Source organism: Propithecus coquereli, unplaced genomic scaffold (genome assembly GCF_000956105.1).
Source record: "Propithecus coquereli isolate 6110/MARCELLA unplaced genomic scaffold, Pcoq_1.0 Scaffold8, whole genome shotgun sequence".
NCBI classification, from domain to species: Eukaryota; Metazoa; Chordata; class Mammalia; order Primates; family Indriidae; genus Propithecus; species Propithecus coquereli.
In genome coordinates, this window is record NW_012154173.1 from 10,072,301 (window position 1) to 10,092,456 (window position 20,156).

General features: G+C 37.2%; 1 protein-coding gene across 2 annotated transcripts in view; it reads right to left on the bottom strand.

The window, feature by feature from the left end:
• TERF1 (telomeric repeat binding factor (NIMA-interacting) 1) overlaps positions 1 to 18,837 on the bottom strand; it is a 55,077-nt gene extending 36,240 nt beyond the window's left edge. The window contains exons 1-5 of one of the 2 annotated variants that reach the window (XM_012663190.1): positions 18,515 to 18,837; positions 12,513 to 12,608; positions 6,916 to 7,037; positions 5,315 to 5,401; positions 319 to 468 (exon numbers count right to left, since the gene is read on the bottom strand). In XM_012663190.1, coding sequence (XP_012518644.1) covers positions 319 to 468; positions 5,315 to 5,401; positions 6,916 to 7,037; positions 12,513 to 12,608; positions 18,515 to 18,821 — 762 coding nt within the window. In that variant the 5' untranslated portion in view covers positions 18,822 to 18,837. The remainder of the gene's footprint in view (positions 1 to 318; positions 469 to 5,314; positions 5,402 to 6,915; positions 7,038 to 12,512; positions 12,609 to 18,514) is intronic. The other variant, XM_012663191.1, reaches the window with a different exon arrangement.
• Between the last annotated feature and the right edge of the window lie 1,319 nt (positions 18,838 to 20,156).

The following is a 20,156-nucleotide window of genomic DNA, read 5'->3' on the forward strand; positions in this document are numbered from 1 at the left end:
TTTAAAATTTACTTAAATTAAAACTAAATTTTGCGTTTTCTTACTTCTTTTTCTTAATTCATTCTGATAAGTTTTCCCCTCAACTTTGTATTTTGAAAAATTTCCCCAACTCTAATTTTGAAAAGTTGCAAAAATGCTACAAAAATCACCCATAAGCCCTTTAATTAGGTTCCCTAATTGTAACATTTTACCATATTGTATTACAAAACTAGACAAAATTCTGATTAGTTTTTAAGGATTTCTATTTCAAGTATTGTCCTTTACTGTAACAATTTCTCTTAAGTCTGTTTTAGAGTCAATCCAAAATAATATGTATACCTTCATTAGAAAGGTTGATGACTTTTCATTTAGCACGTCATTCACGTAAGTCTTAATTTTTTCCATCATGTGGTTGAAGCTCAAGTGTTGAAAAAAGGAATGGAATGTGTCTTTCTGAGAGATTATCATAAGCAATTTTCTTTTCAAAGGCTAAAGAAAATGCAATATATATTAAGAAATATATTAACATAAATCACACAAATAAAATTACAAACACAAGAAATTCTGTCATATATTACATAATTTGTCATAATTGAAAAAATTGGGCTGGGCACAGTGGCTCACGCCTGTAATCCTAACACTCTGGGAGGCCCAGACAGGAGGATCACTTGAGCTCAGGAGTTCAATACTAGCCTGAGTTCAAGATCAAGAGCAAGACCATGTTTCTACTAAAAATAGAAAAATTAGCTGGGTGTCCTGGCATGCGCCTATAGTCCCAGCTACTCGGGAGACTGAGGAAAGAGGATCACTTGAGCCCAGGAATTTGAGATTACAGTGAGCTATGATGACGCCACTGTACCCTACCCAGGGTGACAGAGTAAGACACCATTTCTTAAAAAAAAGAAAAACACACTTTATATACTCAAAGAGATACAATTAAGAGATTTTTAAAATTCTATTTTAAATGGCCCACCAATGTATTTTTTTCTGACTTTTTTGGCCCCTCACGATTTTTTAAAATATTTTGTATTTCAGACATACACAAAATAAAAAGAATGTTATGAACCTGAGTGTCCACTACCCAGTAAAAGAAATAAAAAAAGGTTATCAATATAGGTAAAGCCCATTTACTACCATGATCTGATTGTATCCCCTTCCCTCTCAGTTAACCATTACTCTGAATTTAGAATATGCCATTCCCATGAATTCCTTTACTTGCACTATATACGTATTTATTCACAAATAATATATAGTATTGCTTAGCATGGTTTTAACTTTATACAAATGGTGTCATAATATGTGTTTTCTTATGGAACTTGCTGTATTTTACTAACTATGATTACCCATGCTGATTTGACATTTGTAGAACTAGTTATTTTCACTGTTGTATAGTATTACATTGATCAAAAATATCACTTATTCATCCATCCTTCCAGTCTGTTGAAGGACTTAGGCTATTTGCTATTACTGTAATGTTCTTAAACATTTTTCTACATATCTTCTTGTGCACAGTACAAGTTTTTCTTGTACAGTAGTTCTTTGAATGCTGGCTGCACAATAAAAGCTACGTAACTTTAAAAAGATTCTCAGGCTCAATGCCAGACCTATTGTCTCAGTGAGACTTGGGTTTTTTGTTTTTCTCTTTAAAGTTTCGTGGATTTTAAAATATGCAGTAAAAGGGAAAACACCTATTCTAGGGTATTATCTAGAAGTAGAATTGTTGGATAGAAGGCATGCTTATAGATTTTCTTAAAATGCTCTTCAAAGTTTAAGTACCAATTTACATTCCTGAGAGGAAGTTATAGCAGGCAGTCTAAAGCAGTCCAATCATTTGACTTTTTGACCCAATGGTTAATATTCTAAGACATTCTATCTGATGCCAATCTGAGGGGTGGGAAATGGTGTTTCAATATTATTACTTGGTCCATGTCTACTACAGTCCATTAAAGAAATATATGTGTGTATGTACGTATGTATGTATGTGTTTACCCTAGAAGTGTGTGTATATGTGTGTGTGTGTGTGTGTGTGTGTGTGTAAATAAAAACTTGGTATTGCCCTGATGACTAATACTAGTGAGGTTAAGCACTTTCTCTTAACCTCTTAACATTTACTGGCCATAAGTTTTGCTCTTCTTTGAGGTACAAAGAGAGTGGAGTTTTCAGTAGTTTCATAGTGCTAAGGAAAAAATATAGGGGCAGCAAACCTAATATACATATCAGGTTACCAGCTGAAATTTCTCGAGGGTTATACCCTAGGAAGACAGTCAAATTAGAGATAGACAAAGCCTTACCAAAATTGCAACCTACTCTCAACCAGGCCCAATCCCTTATTGGATTAAGGTGGTCACCTGTCGCTCCATGAATTAGTATTAAACGTGTTTGGGGACAGGATTTGTCTTAGGAGTTTTTCAGAGCTTTGCCCTGAAGGAATATGTGAATGCGTTGTGTTGGTTTGTATTTCGAATGCTGTTATACTCGGAAGGGCGTCTCTGAAAGGCAGTAGCGGCTGTATCCCATGAGGCGCCCCGTTTCTCAGACCTAAAGAATTGGATTTGCTTTGTAAAGCACAAGTGAATCTGTTAAAAACTATAGGCTGAGAGCTGACAATGGAGTGCCCTCCGGAACAAACAGCTTCCCAGAAACGACAGCTTCCTGAATGGCTAAAAGCAAAGCTTTTGTTTAAACCACTCTAGACTACCTGTCTCTATTCACAATAACCTAATAAACATGGAGCCTACATATCTCTATTTAACCCCTCTGTTTAAATGATAAACTTACCTTAGAATTTAGAAATTAACCTTTGAAAGACTTTGTAACCGTTTGCTCACGTAAATAGAATTAGTTAAAGAATCTGTAGAAGCCTTCTGGAAAAGCCTTTTGAAAATCTGTTAACCTGAGAGGAACTACCTGCTGTTATGTAAATCTGTTACCCCTGACAATTGTTCACTATTTCCTATAAGTTACCATGTAAGACCTCATTCGGGGCTTTTTGAGACCCACGGAGAGGTCTAAGCCCCCTGAGCTCCCCGCTTTGCCTATAATCTTTATAAACTTACAAAACTATATCTTTGTCTCAGTTTATTCTTTTATTTCTTCCATTTTCCATTTCTCTCTATTATTTTCTTATCCCTTGCAACTCTACCAAAGGGACCCGGTTTTTTGCAGGGAACACTGGCCACGTTCCTGGCAGTCACCCTCCAACCCTATCTACTAGCATATCAAAGGGAGCTCAAACTCACTAGTCACTAGGAAAATAGAAATTAAAACTCAATGTGACAGCACTACATATTTGCCAGAAAGGCTAAAATGAAAACCACAGACAGAAGGTCTGTGGAGCCACTGGAACTCTCCCACACTACTAGAGGTATTGACATAACTACTTCGGAAAACTATTTGGCAGTATCTACTAAAACTGAATGTGTGCATATCCTATGCCTCATCAATTCTATTCCTAAGTACATATCCAATAGAAATGCATACATTTGTTCTACAAAAGACATGTAAAAGGATGTACTTCTTCTGAGTACAACTGCATCTTTGAAAAAAGGGATGATACAGTCCAAAATTGGAAATAACTGAAATGTCCACCAACAGAATGGATAAATTATTGTATATTCATACAATGAAAACAATGAGAATGAACAAACTATTGTTAAAAGCAACAACATGAATCAATCTTACAAACATAAACTTGCTATAATTCCATTATATAAATTCAGAACCAAGTAAAACCAGTCTTGGGAAGTACAAGTCAGGATTGTGGTTACCCTTGAAAAGGTAACCACTTTTTCAAGTGACTGGAGGGTGTTGGTGAAGTTCTGTTTCTTGATCTAGAGGCCTGTGTCACAGGTATGGTCCTTTACTGAAAATACACTTATTTACATACTTGTGGCATGTACTCTTCTAGGGGTATACTATTGTTCAATAAAACGTTCATTAAAAAATCCTACCCTGGCTGGGTGCAGTGGCTCATGCCTGTAAATCTTAGCACTTTGAGAGACTGAGGTGGGAGGATCACTTGAGGCCAGGAGTTTCAAGACCAACCTTAGCAACATAGCAAGACCCCATTCTCTACAAAAAATAGAAAAAATTAGCCAGACACAGTGATGTACACCTGTAGTCGACTTGGGAGGCTGAGGCAGGAAGATTGCTTGAGACTGTGAGTTTTTTTGTTTGTTGTTTTAAAGCCTGGAACAGAGTGAAAGAGCCCAGGAGTTTGAGGCTGCAGTGAGCTATGATGATGCCACTGCATTGTAGCCCTGGCAACAGAGTGAGACCCTACCTCAAAAAAAAAAAAAGAGTCCTACTTGAGACGCTGAGGTGGAAGGATCCTTTAAGCCCAGGAGTTTGAGGCCAGCCTGGGCAATATAGCAAGATCCCATCTCTTAAAAAAAATTCATTAAAAAATGTAAAAAAACATCTTTTCTTTCTTTGAATAAGCTTAATTCACTCCAGTAACACTTTGTTTTTAATATTTAAAAAGGTAAGATCCACTGACTTTAACATTCCACGCACACAAAAACTAACAATGATCACATAAGAAACCATTCAGAAAAATAAGCCAAGTTGTAATATTTTCTTCTATACCTGCCCAATGTGGTGGCTAGTAGCTACATGTGGCTACTGAGCCCTTGAAATGAGGATAATCTGAATTTGGATGTTCCACAAGTATAAAATACACTAGATTTTGAAAACTTAGCACAAAAAGAGAATATAAAATATCTCAATTTTTTATATTCATTTAATGTTAAAATAAATTTTTTTTAACATATAGTCAGTCTTGTATCAGGGGGTTCTGCATCTGTGTATTTAACCAACGGCAGATGAAAAACACTTAAAAAAACAAAAATAAAAATAAGCATCTGTAATGAACATGTAAGACTTTTTCCCTTGTCATTATTCCCTGAACAGTACAGTATAATTATTTACACAGCATTTGCCTTGCATTAGGTATTATAAGTAATCTAGAGATGATTTAAAATATATAGGAGGATGTGCACGTTATATGCAAATACTATGCCATTTTAGGTAAGGGACTTGAGCATCCACAGGTTTTGGTATCCTTGGGTGTCCTGAAACCAATCCCCCAAGAACAGTGAGAGACAACCATATTGGGTTAAATAAAATGTTATTAAAATTAGTTTCATCTGTTCCTTCTACTTTAATATGGCTAATAGAAAATTTTAAATCACGTATGTGATTTACACTATTATTTCTTTTGCTCAGTATACTGTTTACAAGATAAAGCATTCCTTTTCTCCTCCAATTTTCTTTCAATTTCCCTCATTCCATATAAACAGTGCTAAAATTCTATGGTTTTAATTTAAACAATTACCGTGTAAGAATTTGGGTCACCAAATATTCTTTCAAAGACTTCTTCTGCTTCCTTAAAATTGCCATTTTCCATACACACAGCTATAGCCTAAAAGAGAAGGTGACACATACATACCTTAGACTGCTTTTTAAAATATCTAATAACTGTTTAATTATTGAAATAACTAGGATAAATCTAAAATATCTCATTTAAAACATTTTTATAATTTAATAATTTTGATTTGATAAATAATATAAAATACTTTGTTAAAAATGAAGTAACTATGACTTGAAAAGACATGAAAATTTTTCATTGGTCCTATGCATATTTACACATATTTACTAATAAACGTTCAGCATTCTATCTCTAATTTGGGCCAAATTAATAGCAGGCATTAAAAAATAAATTAGAAGCTATACTACGTACATTTAGGACCCACCTAAATATTAATTGTGAGTAAAAAGGGAAATGATAGAGGAGGTAGATGGTGTTTATGATGATTAGGATATATAAAATCTGCTAGTTAGGGTCCCCGGAAAATCACTAATAGAAACCTAGAAGCTAGGTGCTTTTGAATGATTTCACATACTGGCTTTCTGATAGTGTATGTGGTACAATATGGGACTACAATTACCATCTGGGTAGCTATGTAAACTTGGCAAGCTACTTAACCACTTGGTGCCTCAGTTTCCTTATATGTAAAATGGTATAAACATAGTACCTATTTCATAGGATTGTTGTAAGAATTAAAGAGTTATATGTGAAAGTGCTTAGAACAGTGCCTGGCAAATAGTAAGTGATATATTAAATGTTTGCTATAAACTTTATTTTTATCTATTCAACTTTATAGTAGTATACTAACAATGGCCTGCTTCCTCTAGAGCCCCCCAAAATGAGGATAACATGGCAAATCTTTTTGCCCTGGGTTGAATTCTTAAAAGAAGCAGTCATTTGTCTGCTCATTCTCTTCTCTTCAGGTCCTAATTCTACTTGAAAGTCACATTAATTCTTGGGAAGATGGGGAACCACCTGGGTTTTCTCTCCCATCTAACCCATGAAAAATGTTTTAAAATTCTAAATAAATGAGTTTATTTAACTTTCTGAGTTTATTTAACTAAGAAAGTTACATAAACTAATATATGCTTTGACTGCTGGCAGCAAAACATTTTCCCTGCTATTACATCTTTGAATGACATTTTTGGCTTCTCACTCTTAAATAGTCTACCAAAAATTCTCTCTACCTGGTTAAAATTTTACATATTCTTGATCATAAAAATACAAAACTTACTAATTAAAAATATTATTTTTTCATATTTATAATCTTTAAATAGAAATTGGGAGAGCACACACCCTGGGTTTTTGAAGGTTGCTTGATCTTTAAATAGATGCAATATATTTCTCGCAACAAGGGGGCAATATACATCTAAGTATGAAACATTAAGTTTCAGCCCCTAGTGCTCATGTCAAGACTATAAACCAAAGGTCAAATTTCTAGAGAAAAAGATTATATTGAATTTTACTACTGTCCAACTTCCACTAGGTTCCTCTTAATTTATTTTGGATGTTAGATGGTTTTATTTTCTAGCAAAGTAATAATTATAAGCACAAAGTAATACTCATACCTGAATTTTAATTACATTCTGTATTTCTTCATGAAGTTTGTCATGTTCCTTTTCAATTGAATCCCAAATCATCAGGGCTGATTCCAAGGGTGTAATTCGTTCATCATTTTCAAACTGTGCATCTTTTAAAACAGAACAAAAATAAGTAACTTAGAAAGCTAAATGGAACCTTACTTTGTCGTTTTTTTAAAAATGCATTCTTTTAAATATTTACTAAGTATAAACTATGTGCCCAGCACTGTTCTCATATATACCAGTTTAGAGAAGTGATTTGATTTTCTAAGTTAATTTGCTCAAGATAAATTTCAACTGGAAACAAGCTTGACAAGATTATAAAACATTTGAAGCTTTTCTTTACTAAAATATTGATTTTAAGGACTAAATTAAACTGTATTTTACATCAGGTGTCACAGTAACAGAATTCTTAAATGGTTTGTGAGTCTAACTGCACTATCACAAACTTCAAGATAGAACCTCAGTTTTCTCACCTGTAAAATGGTGACAATAAATACTATCTCACGGGATTTTATGACTATTTAATGAGATATTATTTAATGAGACACTGTTAAGCTTTCCCAAAACAATTTTGATGAAGATATTCTGAGCAAAGACTCACAACAGCTCATAACTAATGAGCAAATTAGAAACAACTCAATCTGGCACTCAACAATGTTCACTATGGGCTGGACGCAGTGGCTCATGCCTGTAATCCTAGCACTCTGGGAGGCCGACACGGGAGGATCCTTTGAACTCAAGAGTCTGAGACCAGCCTGAGCAAGAGTGAGACCCCGTTTCTACTGAAAATAAAAAAAAATTAGCTGGACAACTAAAAATATATAGAAAAAAAATTATCTGGGCATGGTGCCGCATGCCTATAGTCCCAGCTACTCAGGAGGCTGAGGCAGAAGGATTGCTTGAGGCCAGGAGTTTGAGGTTGCTGCGAGACATAAGCTGACGCCACGGTACTCTAGCCCGGGCAACAGAGTGAGACTCTGTCTCAAAAGAAAAAAAAAAAAAGAATGTTCACTATGTATATCTTACATGCCTTGCACCTATAATCTACAATTCATTCAATGAGCATTTAGCATTTATTGATCGCTCACTGTGTATAGCCACTCACCTAAAAACTGAGAGTATCTATCTCAGTGGATGAGACAAAGTCCCCATTCTTATGATGCTTACATGCTAATGGGAGAGACAAGTAATAAATCAGCAAATAATACAATTTCAGAGTAATAAGGGCTAGAAAGAAGAAAAAGTGCACTGGGGATCACGAATGGTGGTGGGGAGGAAAAGCTGTTTCACATACCATAGCATGGAAAGGCCTCTTTGAGGACATGACAGTGGAGCTAAGAACAGCATAATGTGAAGAACAATCACACAGAGGTCTGGAAGAAACACATCCCAGAGGAAACGGCAAGCAGTAAGGTCCTGAGGAGGAGAGTTTTGGTGTTCAAAGGGCAGAAAGATGGTCACTTTGCTAGAACAGTGGACAAGATAGATATGTGTCATCTGAAAGACGGAAGAGGTTAAGTAGATCCCTGATTCGAAACCTATTTTGAATGCAGAACAGGACTTGCTAATGGATTGCATGTAGAGTGTGAGGAAAAACAGAGGCCTCTCAGGTTTTAACTGGATAAATGGTGCTGATACTTATCAACATGGGAAGCCTGGGTGAGGAGCAAGTTTAGGAAGTAGAGCATAGAAATCAAGAGTTCTGCTATCCAGGTAACCTACAGTTTATTTTCCAAATAATGCTCATGTTTTATCAGCATATCATTTTTATATTCTCTGACAAAATCTAGCAATCCTTTCTGGCATAGTGCAAATTCCACCTCTTTCTTGAATGCCTTCCTTACTCCAGCTAGGTAACTAAGAAATTACCTTTACCTAAATCTCTTGTATATATTCCTATTTTTTTATGCTTTATAATATTTTAGACTTATACTTACCTCAACAACCCTATTAGCATTTTAAGTGTTTTGAAGGCAAAAAAAACCAAAAAACCCTCTTTTACTCTACGATGTGTAATAATTATTTTTCAAATTTTGGGGGACAGGAGCCACTTAGTATTAAATATATTCCCTGAAACCCCTCTATTTCCCAGAACAGTTGTAGTTTCACAGCAACTATGCAACAAATATGTATACTGAAAAGGATTTTAAATAGCACATCCTTTTATTTACTTGAAAAACTAAAGTGAGCTAGGCACGGTGGCTCACACCTGTAATCCCAGCACTTTGGGAAGCTAAGGTAGGAGGATCGCTTGAAGTCAGGAGTTTAAGACCAGCCCGAGCAAGAGTAAGACCCCGTCGCTACTAAAAAATAGAAAAAATTAGCCAGATGTGGTGACATGTGCCTGTGGTCCCAGCTACTCCTCGGGAAGCTGAGGCAGGAGGATCACTTTCAGGCTGCTGTGAGCTAGGCTAACGCCTTGGCACTGTAGCCTAGGCAACAGAGTAAGACTCTGTCTCAAAAAAAAACAAAAACAAAAAAATGAAAAACTAAAGTGAGCATGAAGTTTAAATATAGCCAGTTTCAAGTACTTTTACTTTATTTTCTATTGTCCAATCCTAATTGTTTTTCCACTTTTAGATATAAAAATATATATTGATTCATATACTAAGTCTCTTTATATTCCAGACCCTGTGCCAGGTACTTAGGATACAAACAAAGAAGAAACAGTTCCTGACTTGGTGGAGCTCGCATACTAGCTATGGAGGGACACGTGTAGACAAACCAATATAACTGGTACTTTACTAGAATTGTGTATTATGCCAGTGGTTCTCAATGCTGGCTATACCTCAGAATCATCTGAGGTGCTTTTAAAAAATATTGATGCCTGCGCCCACTCACCAGAGACTGATTAAACTCTCTAGCAGAGTCTCGTGTATTTGAGGAATAGCTTACTAACTCAAAATAGAGATACTAGAAGAAGAATCCTTTATGATAGAGAAGTCGTCTGAAGTGGGGCATTAAGGACAAAGATAACCAAGTGAAAAGGACAAGGATGGGAAGAACATTTCAGGAAGATGGAGTAGCAGAAGATAAAGCAGAGGTGTACAAAAGATAGTTACACCAATAATTAACACCGAGTGTCAGGCAGTATGCTAATCTTGTTTCATAAAGTAGGATCTGAGACCTAGAGAAGTCACACAGCTAGCAAGTGGTAGAAGCAGATGCCAGGACCCTTAAAAACCACTTACTGTGTCTCCAAAAAAAAGTATTTCAGGAATAGCAATATGGCTGCTATGGCTAGGCTACATGGCATAAACTAGTGGAATGAAAATGCAAAGGTACATTGCCTAATCTTTCTTCCTCATTTTTCATCTGCTTTCTTTCTTTCAAAAACTCATTTTGATACTTACCTTTCCTAATAAGTCTTTCTTGACTGAAAGAACCATTACCTAACCCTTCTCACTAATCTGTCTTCCTTCTTATAAATGTGAGATATAGAAAAATATCTACGTTAGATCTTAGCTTCAAAAAATTTACAGTTTAGACATTCATTTCCACATAGGATGCAGAATGCTGCAGCAGACAAACAGTCCACTACAACTAAAAAAAAAAGTTGGATAAACTGCAAAATCATGTTGCTAAAGACAGGGATATCTATAGAAGCAATGAGAATGAGATGAACTAAAATTCCAGAGAGAAAAAGAATCCCTTCTGAGATGAGCTGATTATTTACAGCTGTTTTCTTCCCTGGACCTATTTGCTAATTCTGGATAAGGCTGAGTTTCCAATATACTACAGGCAGGGAGAGCTTACTAGGAGAAAGAGAAATTAGAAAAGCTTCTGACGGTTTCTGGGGCTAACTTGGTGGATTGGAAGGTAGAGGAAGTACAAACACATGACTGATTTTTCTCCATAGGACATCTATTGAGTTCCAGGGCAGTATAGTAGGCTGGGGAAGAAAGGCAGGGAAATCTCCCAGAGTCTCACAGATCTCGACAGAGAAGGTCCTAAGAGAGAAGAGAGCCTCCCATAAACAAACACTTCCCTTTCAAGAAATCTGTATTTTAAAGCTATATGGGGTAGCAGATTAAAGCCAAAATGGTAGCCACTAGCAATATATAATTATTGAGCAGCTAAAATGTGGCTAGTCCAAATTGAGATGCACTGTAAGATCTCAAACACTTACTCCAAAAAAAGATAAAATATCTCACCAACATTTTTATACTGATTACTTAACAAATTTTTAAAGTACTGGGTTAAATATTATTAAAATTAATTCTACATACTTCTTTACTTTTCTTAATGTAGCTATCAGAAAATTTTAAATTACACAAGTGGCTATCTTTATTAAGCAGTGCTATTATAGAGCAACCACTAAAAAAATGCAGAAGTGTTATGTATAGCTGAAAATCCAATACATAAATTAAAATGAAATTTTAAATGATACCTCATTTGCACCCATTATAGTGAAATATACTGATGCTTGATAGTCAACCCTGGCCTATCTATCATATGTAGGATATGCCCAAAAGGGGATCCTAGTGAATTTCAAGATGAAACCATCATGGGGTCACACACAAATTCTGGATTCTCCCCCCCACCCCACCCCTTTTTCTGGAGAGAAGAAACTAAGATATACTGAGCAACTGCTATATGTGAAGCACTGCTGGGAACTTTAGAGTATTTTGTCACATTTAATTTACAAAACAACCCTGTTAACAACAACATTATCTTATGGTCCACATGGCCTGGAATTTTCCAATGGTGTCCACATCAGCCTGTCTTCTTCAGCAACAGGCCCAGAGCTACCTATAATCCTGTCTCTTCTACATCCATTCTGCCTCTACATCTATCCACTTATGGCCCTGGAACCAACTCCAGACCTAAGCTCACCTCCTAAACAAAGCAGGATATAAGAGCCAGAGCTAGATTGATAAGGGCCTTGATAGTGGTACTAATACAGTGGGATTTTATGTAATACAATATGTTTGTAAGTAAGCAGTTTCATGTAAGTACTGCCCACCACTCAGGATTGCTAGGAAAACATTTTGTAAATTATAAAAACCAATATAATTAAGTAATTATTTGTATCAAACAGCCCTTTAAATGACCATGTTGTAAATATCAGCCAAATTCTGATAAACTGAATCAGGCTTGCCCATTATAATCTAAAATGAACTATGGGGACAAGGGAGAGAGATTATAGCTATAAATTATATTTACTTATATAAATAAGTCCTAACCTCAAGTTCACATAAAAGGTTTCAAGTATCATAGCTGCCAGTAAAAAAAAAAACAGAGTATGATAGGAGTCACCACGAAGTTACCATATAATAAAATTTAAAGTGAATAAAATTTAAAGATAAAGTTCACAAAATGTGGTTCCCTTCCAGCAGCATCAGAATCACCTAGGAACTTAGAAATATAAATTTCTGGGCCCCACACCCATTCTACTGTATCTGAAATTCATAGCGGACAGAGGAACTTAAAACTCTGTTTAAGCAGGATCAAGTGTAAGAAAGACGTGGGCAAACTCTCCAAAAAAAAAAAAAAGCTCTCATCTGTTTCTGCTCATTCATTCTTTTACATTTAGACATAGATTGAAATATTGCCAATATAAGATAAAAACAGGTATTTACCAAGGGTTTTTCCTGCTGCAATTCTTGTCAAAAACTGACATATGTATACAGTTCTCAATTGGTAAGCGGTTAGACTGGATAGTCCATGAATAATAGCTGAAAAATAAAAAAATGAAGTTTATTAAAATAAAACTTAATAGTGCCACTGTATGGTTTGTTAAGTAACAGGTTTCAAACATCTCAAAAAATTATCATAAATTTAGATCTACAAGTTTTATTTATAGTCAATTTTTTAAAAAATCAGAACAAAAATAGCAAAGAACATTTTTCTTGCAAAATATAACTAATGTTTCACATGTAAAATATTTAAAATTACTTTCACAGGTAGCAGTCTATATTAACAAAAAAGGAGATTAAGATCCAAATTGTAAAATGTGTCAAATTATTGGTTGAAAACTTATTTTATACCTTGAAACTCTTTAATTATAGCAAGTATTTTATATTACTTCTGTCAAGGTTTCAGTTAAGTAAGAATCTGTTCAGTTTACAAAACTATACTTTTATTTTATATTCATTTTTTTTAAAGACAAGGTCACCCAGGCTGGAGTACAAGTGGCACTGTCACAGCTCACTGTAACATCCAACTCCTGGTCTCAAGCAATACTCCAGTTGGAACTACAGGTGCCACCATGCCCGAGTAATTTATTTTTTGTAGAGACAGGGTCTCACTATGTTGGCCAGGCTGCTCCCAAACTCATGGCCTCAAGTGATCCTCTCACCTCAGCCTCCCACAGTGCTGGAATTATAGGTGTGAGCCACCATACCCAGTGAAAGCTATATTTTTAAAACATACTTACAAATATTTGAATGACCACCCAGATGTATCAGATAGTCACCACATACAATGGTGAGTAAACCATGTTCCTGGGCCTTTAGTGAGCTTATTACAATGTAGCAATGAGAGACAAATGATTGAACTACTAAGGTAAAAATACGAAAACGGCAAAAGACAAGTACAGAAGGCTATGCTAATGCTATGGAAGCATATGACAAGAAATCTTAGAGTGTGTTTATCTTTTGTGAGGGGGTTTCAGGGAAGGCTTCTCCAAGGAAATACTAATCTAAGTCACTAAGGTACCACTGTTAGCATTATACTTCACCCAGGGCTTGATTTGTATATATAAAAAGCTTAAATAACTAGCAAACTGAAGAGCAATCCTGCAGCCACTAAGCAGATAAGATAAATACATTTAGCCCATTTCCTCAATTCTAAAATGCCATAATCTTATGCTATACCAGAGATTATCTGGACTAAATACAGCCATAATAGAATTAAATAGGATTTAAAGAAAGTACAAAATTTACATAAAATTTAAACACAAGTCATTCAATATTTATTTAAGTATCTACTGCTAACCTGTATTAGAAGCTGATGAATTAAGAGATAAGATACCAGTCCCTGCCTCTCAAAAAGGTTTTATGCTGAGAAGACACAAATTAAATAAAAAGTTATTACAGTTAGCTGTAATGAGTGCGATGAGGGATAAATACAGGCATACCTTGCTTTATTGCGCTTCACAGATGTATTTTTTAACAAATTGAAGGTTTCTGGCAACCCTGCATTGAGCAAGTCTGTTGGTGCCATTTTTGCAACAGCATGTGCTTACTTCATGTCTCTGTGTCACATCCTGATAATTCTCTATTTAAATTGCTATTATGTATGATGATCTGTGATCTTTGATGTTACTACTCTAATTGTTTTGAGGTGCCATGAACTGCACCCACATAAGACAGAAAGCTTTATGTTGTGTGTTCTGACTGCTCCACTGACCGGCCATTCTCTCGTCCCTCTTCCTCTCCTTGGGCTTCACTATTCCCTGAGACACAACAATATTGAAATTAGGCCAGTTAATAACCCTATAATGGCCTCTAAGTATTCAAGTGAAAGGAAGAGTCACACATCTCTCACTTCAAATCAAAAGTTAGAAATAAGGTGGGCAATGTGGCATGCACCTGTAATCTCAGCTATTCAGGAAGCTGAGGCAGGAGGGATCACTTGAGTCCAGGAGTTTGAGAACAGCCTAGGCAACATAGCAATACCCCATCTACAAAAAAAAAAAAGTCCCCACAAAAACAACAAAAGTTAGAAATAATTAAACTTAGTGAGGATGACATGTTGAAAGCTGAGACAGTGAGACAGAAAGGTAGGCCTCTTGCTGAGTTGGGAATGCAAAGTAAAAGTTCTCCAAGGAAAAAATGCTGCTCTAATGAACACGCAAATAATAAGAAACTAAAACAGCTTTATTGCTGATATGAAGAAAGTTTGAGGGGTCTGGATAGAAGATCCAATCAGCTACAACATTCCCTTAAGCCAAAACCTAATCCAGAGCGAGGCCCTAACTCTCTTCAATATACAAAGGCTGAGACAGGTAAGGAAGCTAAAGAAAAGCTGAAAGCTAGCAGAGATTGGTTCATGAGGTTTAAGTAACTGTTTCCATATCATAAAAGTGCAAGGTGAAGCAGCAAGTGCTAATGTAGAAGCTGCAGCAAGTTATCTAGAAGATCTAGCTAAGATCATTGATGCAGGTGGCTACATTAAACAACAGTTTCAATGTAGATGACACAGGCTTCTGTTGGAAGAAGATGACATCTTGGACTTTAATACATAGACAGAAGTCAATGCCTGGCTTCAAAGTTTCAAAGGTCAAGCTGACTCCCTTATTAGGGACTAATGCAGCTGGTAACTTTAAGTAGAAGCTAATACTCATTTAACATTCAGAAAATTCTAGAGCCCTTAAGAATGATGCTAAATCTATCTGTCTATGCTCTAGAAATGGAACATCAAAGCCTGGATGATAGAAAAACCTTGATTTACCTATCAATTCATTAGCTTCTCCCAATGGCCCTAGATACTATACCATCACCATTTTACAAGTGAGGAAATTGAGGCAGCAAGTGAGTAAGTATTGCTTCAGGACCATTAAACAAAAACTATAGGAGGCTATTGTTTTAGACTAAGTTCTTACATTAGGCCTCAAGAGACCAGACTAAAAATGGAGTTACCTATGCTAAAATTCCACACCACTGAACTGAAACTAAGTTATCAGGAGAAAGAAATAACAGCCAATTTCCCAAACAAGCCAGTTTCAATCTTCAATTTAATGAAACTCCCTGTATTAATCCTTACAACAAAGTGAACTGAAGTAATCTGGTATTAACCAATCAGTTCTTTCTATTGTTCTGTCTCCCTGTCCCCACCCCATCCCCCCTTACAAGGAAAGTAACTTTGAAATGACCAATCTGCTTTTTGTTCTTTGCTTCTGCTTTCTTCAGCCCTTTCTGTCTATAAAACCAACCTCCTGCGCTCAAATCATCTGAACACTTAATTCTATTTTACGGGATAGTTTTGCCAGATTCTAGAATGAAAATAAAGCCAAGTGAGATCTTTAAACTAAATTTGTTGTAATTTTGTCTTGTGACAGGTTTTATAGCTATAAAGTAATAGAGCCAAAAATCGAACTTGGACAAGTTACTCCAGAGCCCATGTTCTTAATCATTATCCTACACTGCTTCCCATGGCAGGGATGTTAGGAATAATAGTCTGGAAAAGGCATTATCTGAGATCTGTGAGGTGTGAGAACAATTCTGAGTCTGAATAAAAAGCTAAGAATTTTCTAGAAAGCATCAAGAGTTGTATATTTTTACAATTTTGAAAAGTGTAGTATATAAAATTCAATAAAATTAAAGAGTTCTTTCAGTTAAAAATGGGAACAGGAAGACAACACCATATTTACAATTGCATATTAGCCAATGATTAGCAGTACAACTTGAAAAATAGTTTATTCTCTCTGGGTTTCTGTGCCCTTAACCTTAAAATAATGGGGGTGACCTAGATTATTCCTCAGGTCTTCAGCTAGAACATTAAAAGGGTTTTTTAAATTTTTTTAAAACTATTTTCTACAACAGTTTTCAATTGATGGAATTATTGTGAAAATTATCGTGAAAAGAGGTCCTAAATACCCTGCAATAGTTTCCTATTAACATTTTAGATTAGTATGGTTCATGTCACATTCATGTACCAACATTGGTATCTTATTAACTAAAGTCCATCTTTATTCAGATTTCCTTCGTTTTCACATAATGTCCTTTTTCTGTGGCAGGATCCCATCCAGGTCACCGCATTACATTTAGTCATCCTGTGACTTTAGGCACTTGTTGGCTACGATAGCTTCTCAGACTTTCCTCTATTTTGATGACCTTAACATTTTGAGGTCAGGTATTCGTAGGCTGTCCCTCTATTGGAATTTGTCTGATGTTTTTCTCATTATCAGACTGGAACTACACGCTCTGGGGAAGAAGACTATAGCAGTAAAATTTCACTTTCATTAAATTATTATAAAGTGTACATATTACCGTCTACCGTTGTTGATGTTGACCTTGATCACCTAGGTGAGGTAGTGTGTGTTTGTCAGCTTTCTTCGCAGTATAGTAACTCTTTTTCCCCTTCTACATTGTATTCTTTGGAAGAAAGTCACTATGTGTACCCCACACTCAAGGAGTTATGCTACATTAAATTACTTGGAATTAACTGCATGTGAGATTTGCCTCTTCTCCCATTGATTATTTATATCAGTATGGACTCATGGCTATTTATTTTATACTTTGGGTTATAAATCAATACTACTATATTTTCTTGCTGTAGTTGTTTCCACTTTGGCCGCTGGGAGGTCTTGCAGATGATTCCTGTGTCCCTTTATACCCTCTACCTCCACTACTGCGGGGTATTCTTTGTTGTTGTTTTTGAGCACTTTCTTACTTTCTGGCACCACAGGATGCTCCAGGTTTATCTTGTATATTTCCTGTTCCAGTCCCAGAATCAGTCATTTCTCCAAAGAGTCCTGCTGGAGAATGGTATTGGAAACCTGGGTGTACTGGTTGCTACTAGAGTTAGGTTGCGTCTGTGCCCTTTATGTGACAGAGCAAGGAAACTGTGTATACTAATCCATGTCCAAACATACAAATATTTCTACACCTATCTCTTCCTACATTAACTAAAAAGGAGTTCATACTGATGTCTCCAACTCTAATTCATTACTGCAAGGATAATCCTAGCCTCCTCCCAAAAGAGGACTTTTTAATAATTCTAATTATGGTGAACTGGCTTCATTCCAGGATTTAATTTTCTATTTTAATGTTAATTATCCAAAGATCCAGTGCTATCTGTGATATAAAGGAAAGGTCCCTGAATTGGAAGAAAAAGCATTGGTCTGGAATACCCCTTTTAACCTATAGGTACCTTAGGTTAACTGGTTCACTCGTCTATAAACTAAGATTATTTACTAATTCACAGGATTATCATGAAAATGAAATGTGTCAATACGGCTGGGAACTTTCTATTAAGTAATATAATACTATAATATTTACTTGCACAATAAATTTACTGCCAACCTCTGAATGAAGTACCAGAGCACATTTCTGTTATCTTTCAAAAGGTTAGGCTAGTCTTTTCTATGGGTCTATGTCTTCGTCCATCACTTATAGACTGTCTATCCAGATTTCATGGACAGTTACTTTTATCCTGAAGGCTGTACTGAGCAAGTAGGCCAAAGGAGGTTTAAACAGTTCACAAATTAACATAAAACGCTGATCCCTGGAGGTCAGTGGAGGCTACACTTACTGGTGAATATTACCACAGGAATACCTGAGCAGAAAGAACCAAACATAAATGCCAAAGGAGACAGAACGAATCGGGTATTGGGTTGGGTGCAATTTTATACGTTTTAACTCATTTAATACTTTTATCAACCCTAAACGGGGATCTTATTTTCACTTTACCAAAAAGAAAAAAAGAATGTGAGAAAAACTGAGGCGCTAACAGGCAGAACCCGGATTCGAACAAATTTCGGCCCAGAGCCTCGGTCCCCGGCTAATTCGCCGCCGCAGCCCCTCTCCCCCGATCCCACTCGGGTTGGAAAGCGCTGGAAACTAGGCCCCGGCCGCCCGCCGCGGTTCCCACCTCCGTCCCCAGCGCAGCCCCTAGCCCGGGCGCACCCCGCCCTCACCCTCGGCGCTGTCGCGGGTCCGGTGGAAGTCCTCCCAGCGGCCGTCACGGAAGGCTCGGCAAAGAGAGAGGCAGAGGAAATCGAGCATCCAGCCGGCTGCCACGGCCTCGGCCTCGGCCATCAGGCCCGCTTCCTCCCCCTCCTCGGGGGCCCCCAGCTGCACCTGGCGCTCCAGCAGTTCCTGGCACTCAAACTTCTCCAGCTCGTCTGCCTCCGTTTCAGCCATCCCCTCCTCCGGGGGGTCCGCATCCTTCCCGTCTGCACACCCCCGCGGACTCAGAGCCCCTGAAGCAGCGGCCTCCGCCATGTTCAATCGCTCGCGCGGGTACCGCCTCTTCTAGCGCCGAGCAACGATTGGCTCGCGCTAGAGGGCGCGGGGCGTGGCTGCGAAAAGTCTCTTCCGCTGGCTGGCAACAACCGATCACACTGCCAGGATAGGCGAGCGCCTAGAGCCTGGCCTCTGATTGGCCAAGACTTTTTGGACTTAGAATTCTCCGCCTGTCTGTAGCCAGGGCTTTGTTTGCAAACTGGGTGTTTCCGTACTGGGCAAGAGGAGAAGTCAAAACAGGACGGGGCTGCTTTATCCTTCTTGCAAAATGCAACCTTGACTGAAACAACATGGTTAGTTAAAATGGGAACGCATTTTTCCTGTAGCATACTTCAAAAAGAGGTAATTAGAACTTGTCACTGTCAGTCAAGTTTTAACACTTTTAGACCGTAGTATTCATCTAACAGTTCCTACGTGATTAAGAACCCAAACTGTTCCAACCCACTGACCTAGCTACTTCTCCAACCTTAAGATGCATCAGAAACAGCCAGAGGGCTTGTTAAAACACAAATTGGTGGGCTCTACCCACAGAGTTTCCGTTCTGTAGATCTGGCTTGGGGTCCTTGAATTTGCAAGTCTAGCAAGTTCCCAGGTATGGGAGGCTGCTTGTCTGGGCACCACATTTAAAGAATCACAGTTCTACTGTGTATATTACTATGGAAAGAGTATATTACTATGGAAATGCATTTTACTCAGAGTTTGAGATAGACTATAGAATGCATTTTATACAGCAATAATAAGTGAATGCTTATTTTGAATTTTGAAACTAATAGCGCAAGAGGAGATTCTGGATGGGGAAGAGTGGTCTGGTTATTTTCCACTTCTCGATGTGGATAAGGGTTACATAAGTGTGTTCACTTTATGAAAATTCATTGAACATCATTTATGCACTTTTCATTTTATTTATTGTTATTATTTATTTTTTATTTTATTTTTTTTGAGATGGAGTGTCACTCCGTTGCCCTGAGTAGAGTGCCGTGGCGTCAACCTAGCTCACAGCAACCTCAAACTCCTGAGCTCAAGCGATCCTCCTGCCTCAGCCTCCCGAATAGCTGGGACTACAGGTGCACAGCACGACACCCGGCTAATTTTTCTGTTTTTAGTAGACGTGGGTCTCGCTCTTGCTCAGGCTGGTCTCCAATGCCTGACCTCAAGCAATCCTCCCACCTCGGCCTCCCAGAGTGTTAGGATTACAGGCATGAGCCACCCACCGTGCCTGGCCAATTTATGCACTTTTAAGTATTGTGTCATAATCGAATAAAAAATTTAAAAACCCTTTTGATTATGCATCCATTACCAAAGCCTTTATGTATT